This window comes from Pundamilia nyererei, unplaced genomic scaffold, assembly GCF_000239375.1.
Source record: "Pundamilia nyererei isolate P.nyererei 1_Seehausen unplaced genomic scaffold, PunNye1.0 scaffold00046, whole genome shotgun sequence".
Taxonomy (NCBI): Eukaryota; Metazoa; Chordata; class Actinopteri; order Cichliformes; family Cichlidae; genus Pundamilia; species Pundamilia nyererei.
Genome location: NW_005187447.1, coordinates 3,135,484 through 3,143,160, shown reverse-complemented (window position 1 = coordinate 3,143,160; position 7,677 = coordinate 3,135,484). Strand labels below are relative to the sequence as shown.

The following is a 7,677-nucleotide window of genomic DNA, read 5'->3' as shown; positions in this document are numbered from 1 at the left end:
TATTAACTTAAATATCTTCTTTTTCTTTTTTAAATGAGTCAAAGGCCTTTTTGCTTGAAATCTTTGAAATTTGAATCAGTCTTAGGTAAACGAAATCGTGTCTAAACTGTGAGCAGTGGAAACTGTTTTAAAAGATTATAATATTTAAATTTGAAAGCTCTGTTCAACAATATAGACAACATAAAAGTGTGGCGAGGAAAGGGAAAAGGTTTTAAAGGAACCTAAAGGATGAGACCAAACATACAGTGTGAGAAAGAATAAAAAAGGGAAAAGGCCGCTGGGTGGGGAGCAACAAGGCCGAGTGTTGTAGGAAGGAGAAAGGCGGCCATGGGAGGAAGGGTGGGCCTGGGACACACAGAGGCAGAGGAACACTCACTCCTGCAGGGTCTCCACTCCCATTTCCTTATACTGCAGCTCCTGCTTCACCTGGGCCAGCTCCTGCTTCAGTCGGGAGAGCTGCGGACAGAAGCGAGCACCGGGTTAGCGTGGCACACAATGGGCTTCTCTCACCACCGACACCGGCCAAAAGTGCCAAGTCACGACTATTCACATACAGGAATGCTCAGCTATGTTTATATAGAGGACCGCACACACACACACACACAATCACACACACAGGGTCACACACTGAGGCGTTTTGTGCTTGAGAGGGTTTAGAAAAATAGAAATCTATAATTGATATGGTGGCTGTGAAGTGTGACCCAGTTAAAGATTTTTAAAAATATTATTTTAATATGAAATAGGGAAAGGGAACAATTTCAGAGTTACAGAGGGCACGTGAATTTTAGTTTACCAAGTTTAGAGACAATCAAAGGTTAGGAGAAGGCCTGTAATACAATATATAGGGAGTCAAGATTTTTTAAAAAGAGGCATTATTCTAATTTATCTGATGTTTGTTGAATTATTTTTAAACACAGAAGCAACAAAGTCAAAAAACTGCAGCTCTTCTAATGGCCACTTGAGGCTGACTCCAGGTTACAGCAGAAATAAACATGTTTAGAGCCTGTTATAACAAACAGGTCCCTATGGATAGTTTCCCCTAAACCTCAACTGCACAGAAGGTCTTTTTTTTTTTTTTAATAATTCACCTATTTGAACATATTTTGGGCATAATGTTAGTGCTGTGGCTGCTTTGACTAAAGTTTTCTTGCACTAACAGCTACAGCTGCGAGCTGAATGCAGTACAAACACATTGATCTTACATCTGCCTAATGAGAATCTCCCTTTTTTCTTCTTGCAATCGTTTCTTCCTCGGTGTGTGCACAAATTCATGAGGGCCACAATCGATAAACAACACAGATACCATTTCCATCCCATAAGTAAAACCTAGAACGATATTCAGATCCTTACAAGGAAGATGATGTTGCTTTAAAAAGGCTGCCAACCTGTTCCAATAAATATTGTTCATATCTGGGACAGTGTCAGACTTTGCTTATCCTGTAGCCTACACAAACTGCAGTTAAGATGCTTTTGATGAGGTCATGCCATACTCCTATTAGAAAGAAGAGCTTATGAATGCTTATGTCAGTATCCCAACATGCTGACAATGGGAATGTTAACAGAGGGGAGTTATTACAGTTACCACAGAGCATGCGCTCATTGAACATCCCACTGTTTCAAATGAGGTCCGCCTATGTAGAAGGAATCTCTGTGAAAGAAACAGTTCAGTCTTCAGACCGCTCTAAATTCTCAGTTCCACAAGTTTTTTCTACTCTTGGCTCTCTACGAGCTCAATGAGAATAAACAGCTTTAATATGAGCCTCTCAGGCACACAGTTATACCCGTATGCTGTTAAAACCCTCAGTTTTTAAAAGACAACCAATCAGTAGAAAGTCTGTTTTAAAAGTGGGAGGGGCTAAACAATTCATTCCAGAGTGTGAGCTGATGGCAAAGACAGTATAAACAGGGATGAAGCTTTCTGCCTTCTTTCTGAAGGCAACCAGATGGCCAGATGGAGGATTATCTGTGTTATAGAAAGGAAACTCAATGTCTAAAAACCCATCAATCACAAGTCGTTACCCAATGGATGGGCATTTTCACGGTCAGACCCCGCCCCTCACAATCAGATCCGGTCTGCGGCAACTACGATGGAGATGGACAAAACTCATCGAGGCTTCAAAAAAAACAAAAAACAAAGTGACATGACAGTAGCTCGATCCACCTTTTATACCGTCTGTGGGTGATAAGGTGCACCAAGGCCCAGTATAAAATAAACCAAGATCACTGTAAACAGTAAATCATGTAAAGCTGTGCTTGTAGAGTCCAAGAATAATAACAACATGGAGAGGGAAATGAACACGTGTATCTTTTAAGGTCATATTCGTTTTTAAATATCCATTCGCTTCCGCTTATCCTCTCCAGGGTCGCTGGAGCCTATCCCAGCTGTCATTGGGCGAGAGGCGGCGTACACCCTGGACAGGATGTCAGTCTGTCGCAGAGACACAGACAACCATTCGTGCTCACATTCACGCACAGAGTCACACCTATTAATAATTTGGATTAATCAATTAACCTATCCCCACTAACTGCATGTCTTTGGACTGTGGGAGGAAGCCGGAGTACCCGGAGGGAACCCACGCAAACACGGGGAGAACATGCAAACTCCACACAGAAAGACTGATGGTGGAATTGAACTCAGGACCTTCTTGCTGTGCGGCTACCGTGCGAACCACCGTGCTGCAAGTTCTTAATAGAGAGTTACAAGTGGATACAAGAGGTTCCAATCAGTCTAAAACTATTTCATTGATTGCATTGATATTACTGTAATGATGGTGGTCACATAAATGAATCCTAATATTTAACACAGATTTTATTGACCTTCATTGATTACCAGGAAATCTGAGTTATCTGGTCTTTAATCACTGTAAAAATGTATTTATGGACGTTGCCTAATTTGTCAATATAATCTTTAAAGAAACTCAATTTCTCTGATTTGTCGACAGATTTCTTCAGTAACATCAAAATTACACCTTACTCAACACTTCAGGTTAAAATGTTGTTCATGCAGGAGAAACACCCTCGCCCATAGTACTGATCAGAGAGAAATGTCCTATATAACCCCATCAGGGACCTCAGCTTGACCCCTTCATGATCTCATCCTCATCCTCCTGAGGCCCCAGGCCAGAGCCACTGTATCCTGTAGGGGCCACACCCCAGCCCCTTTCTCTGCCCAAAAGGGCCCCTCACTGCAGCCCATTGTTCTCCTGCGATAATGACTTACCCGCTCTCGTCTACAGGCTATTTCCATTTTGATTTGGTCAGGGTCGTATTTCGCGTTTGAGGAGGAGCCAGAGACCGCTGTGGACACACAGAAAGGAAAAGCAGACAGGTTCGAGTTAGTTAGCCGTGATGATTTTGAGGTGTCATCTCTCAGATGCCCCCTGGACACCGTGTGTGTGACAGCTGGCAGGAGTCAGGGTTTATTGGGTGGAGGTAGTTAAAAGGGAGGATTTGGAAAATTTTCTATAGACCTGCACCCCTCCCAAAAGTCTTTAAAGGGCTATCAGCAGTAATACATGTCCAGACTAGATAACTGGGTCAGCCAAGGTCATGTTTGGTTCCCATGAGAGCTTCAGGCTCATATTTTTCTCATCCATTTTCATTCCTTTCCGTTCATCTCCTTTGTGCATCTTATTATAAACAAAATATGGTGTACACTATCAGACGAGTGAAGGACATCTGTGCGTCTTACTGCTGGTGATGGAGCGATTGTCCTCAGAGAGCTCGTGGAAGAGCATCATTTCCTGCTGAGCCAGCTCCAGTCGCTGTTGCTTGACCAGGTATATCTCCTTCTTGGCTTTGAGGGCCTCCTGGGCCACCACAAGGTACTCCTTCAGCATGTGCTCCTGCTCCTGCCGCCATTGAGTCCGCGGGTTCTCAATCTGGGTGGTCTCTGACAGGACGACAAAGACAGGAGTCAACAAATAATTGCACAAAGACATGTGAAACTACAAACTATAAGTACACTGTATTAAAATTCAGTGGGCTTTCACTCTGCCAAGTTATAGTCAAATAAAGTCTTTTTAATACAAGTTGCATTTACTTGTGCTTAATTTTTATGCTGAGGGGACAAAAGCCAAGTTAATGTACTCACTGTTAATGTGGTCAATGTAGTAAACTCCCACTTGTTGGTCATAAACTTCCTCCCACCCGAGAGGCAGCTCATCTCCAACACAGTCGGCAAACGTCAGCGGTTTGGTGATCCTGAAAATTATTGAAAATATTTCAGTGCAAACAATAACCCGCAATGAAGATCATATACAGAATAAAAACATGTATCCTGCAATCTCTCACTTCTTTTTCAATATCAAAACACTGATCAATAAACCTCACTACATTCCCATCCTGTCTCATTTAAACATTCATACAAATACATTTTCTGCCTCATTTATTATGTACATACAGTAAAATGGTGTGTTAAGTTCTAATGAACAAAAGCAAACATTTATTCTTTATGTGTTCGTGTGGTTAAATGACCAAAACAGTTGAGAACGTGTAATACGAGAAAAACAACACAATTCAAAAATGCATTTCACAGAAATTGGCATAAAAAAAAAACCATCAAACATCATAACCTGAAATGCACCAATCATATAACAAAGTTGCTCGATATACTATAAGTGGTAGCAGGCAGGTGAACCCTACATGGTCAAAAAGCTAAATCTTTCACAAATGTACCTATGACCTTGATACAAAATTTTGCATAATTAGTAGGGGTGGGGAAAAAAATCGATACTGTGTAGTATCGTGATATTTTGTTTGCTAATAATGTATCGATACAGGGACAGCAGAAATCGATATTTTGTTACAAAAAAAAGTTTTTGTGCTCTGACTTCAGAGCATGTTGATCCTTTTTCTGAGCAAGAATCCTGGCATTCCTTCACTGTCCAAATGTGTTTAACTTTTTTTTGGCAGCAATAAACATGACAGTTTACTTATTTTAATTTAAGACATGTTTTATTTTAATTAAGTTTAGAACTTTTTTATTTAATGTAAAATTATATTTTGTTTTAATTTACTTTCAAATTCTTCAGTTGCTGAATGGGCTGCATAGTTTTCATAAATTGCATAGTTCAGAATAGCTATAATTGTACCAGATGGTTGGATTCAGTTAAGTTGGGCTAGACTGTAATACAAACCGTTCAGTTTGTCAACAATAAAACTGACTGAAATGAGAGAGACTGAGTGCGAGACTTTGATATTAGATAAAATGAATATTGATAAACCTTTATGTACAGAATCTGAATATCGCAGATATTTTTTTTAAAAATCGCAATAATATCGTATCGTGCGTTAAGTATTGTGATAATATCGTATCGTGGGATGTATGGTGATTCCCACCTCTAATAATTAGTGCATAGAGCATACTTTACATGCCATAATACCAGTATGATCTGTTTAAGCATTCTTAAACAGATCATATGCACAATACAGTCCGTGACTCCTCTGCACCATCGCTCATGACCCACTGCCACATGTCAATAGCACCTTTAAAAATATATTTACTAAAAAACATTTATGACATGTTCAGTATTTGTTTTACCCGCCAAAAAACACGTCTTTCTCTTCCCTGACAGATTTTAGACAAATGAATATGAATCATGAGCTTCAGGAGGCTTTGGAGTCAGATATAATGACTTTGAGTCAGTGACCTTCACATGTTTATGAATTTACATTCTATTTGTGGCAGCGGTGAGTATGTGCATGTGTGTACATAAAGTACTTTATTTGTGACAAGTAACTACCTGAGCAAAACAACCAGCTGACACTTTCACGCATCATTACATCCTGTGGTTTAACTCCACATCCATGGACTGCAGCTAGTCCTCGCCCCACTCCACTGGATCTGTAGAGCAGAACAAGGACTAAAACTGAAAGTCCAGGACAGAGAAGTCTGTCTTGAGTCTGCACGACCTGACCAGAGAACCCAACGGTAATTAGAAACACAGGAAGGAAAGATTCCACAGTCAGGTGACTATCACCAACTGCATTTAATAAAATTAAATCTAAAACTAGGTATGCAATTTAGCTGTGGCTAAAAGTGAACACTAAATAACAAACATCGCTACAAAAAACTAGCCCCAGATTGAGCTATTATGAGGCAGCAATCCCCCCCAGAGTAAAGTGGAAAATTGACAGACTGCAGCACTGTAGTGGCATCTGTTGTGGCGAACAGAGAAAGCCGAATGTCAAATTGAAGCTGTCAATCCCACCTTCAGCTATGGCCATGAGTTACTGTCATTGGCTGAAAGATGATCCTGGTCACAAGTGGCAGAAATGAGTAGAGTAGAAGAAATCAAAAGGGATCAGAGGTTTTTTTCATAGTTGCCTCATCTTTTCCAGCTGTTGCAGCATCTTCCACTCTGTAATCTGAGAGTCTCTGAGTTCCTTTACCAATGTAACATTGAAACGGTGGTGAGGGCTGACCCACTCGTACACCCATGTACGCGTACCTGTGTGCCTAACAACAATCAATAGCGAAAATGACACCAAAGCAGAGTGAATGCCAGTGGATGTGACATCATATTTACAATGCATCAACATTCACAAGGGCAAAAACAGTGACCATAAACTAGGCTTTAGAGATGGCATGAAGAGTTTATTCATGCAGGAGGGGCTCAGAGAAGAGCTGCTGATCCTCAAAATCGAAAGGAGCCAGCTTGAGGTAGCCCAGTAAAGTCTGTTGCCACCCCCCCCAAAAAAAAACCCCCACAAAGAACAAGGGCAAGGCAAATGACAGCCTGACACATGATGATCTCTACTACCCTAACAAATCATATCAGTGAGTCATGGAGCAGCGGGTTTGATGACAGCAGTTCATACAGTAACTAATTTCCATCAAATCAGCACAAAAGGAAAAAGGAGGACCAGCAACCACCACACTATGCTCACAATGCAGACAGCGCATTAGTCCTGATCCTGTCGAGGTATGCATACAATGAGGGGATGGCCCGGAGAGAGACGCTGAGACATTCTGCACAGCATTCCTCAGAGCAAACTCACTTCACCAGATCTCACTACCTCATTTCGGTCAAAGAATTGGCATTCGGATTAAGAGCCAGTTGATGAGTCAATGCAGAATTAGCCCTTCGCTCTCATTGAAGTGACATAAAAACAAGGCGTTCTAACACAAACAAAGCTGTACTGAATCCTAATTGATGATTGGTCACAGGAGCTTACCTCTAATTCAATAAAACCCCTAATCTGCTGCTTAAGTGCAGCTCTGCATGTGTTGTAAGTCAGTATTAAACGTTCAAACATGTGTTCATAAATTATTAGTTAAGGAAGCCTAATATTCAGCTGAGTAGGTATCGAGTTTTCAGATTTGGGGATTCTGTTTTTTCAATGCTTGACATCCCTCTCACTGAGAGCAGTGATTATCATGCTTCAGCTCACCTCACTGTTGCTAAATTAGCAGCTTTGACACTGGATTTGGCCAATTTTTAAATCCCTTTCGACAAATTTTTTTCCCCCTCCAGAAAACGGTTTTGAGAGAAAAAATAATTCGTCATAACATCTTGATGTCCTGGAGCAGGATCATCAGTATCTCTTTCTCCCTGATGTGTTTATTAGAAAAGCTTCAGAACGTGAGAGGAAATAAAGCTGATTTCTGAAATCACTGTACATGTAGCCAAAATCACAGCATAGCCATCGTCTTTAACTCGTGTATGACGGTTA

At 40.9% G+C, this 7,677-nt stretch overlaps 1 protein-coding gene across 1 annotated transcript in view; it reads right to left on the bottom strand.

The window, feature by feature from the left end:
• Positions 1-7,677, bottom strand: part of wwc3 (WWC family member 3) — a 39,867-nt gene that overhangs the window by 15,918 nt on the left and 16,272 nt on the right. The window contains exons 2-5 of the mRNA XM_005732371.1: positions 4,094-4,203; positions 3,692-3,892; positions 3,221-3,297; positions 377-456 (exon numbers count right to left, since the gene is read on the bottom strand). Coding sequence (XP_005732428.1) covers positions 377-456; positions 3,221-3,297; positions 3,692-3,892; positions 4,094-4,203 — 468 coding nt within the window. The remainder of the gene's footprint in view (positions 1-376; positions 457-3,220; positions 3,298-3,691; positions 3,893-4,093; positions 4,204-7,677) is intronic.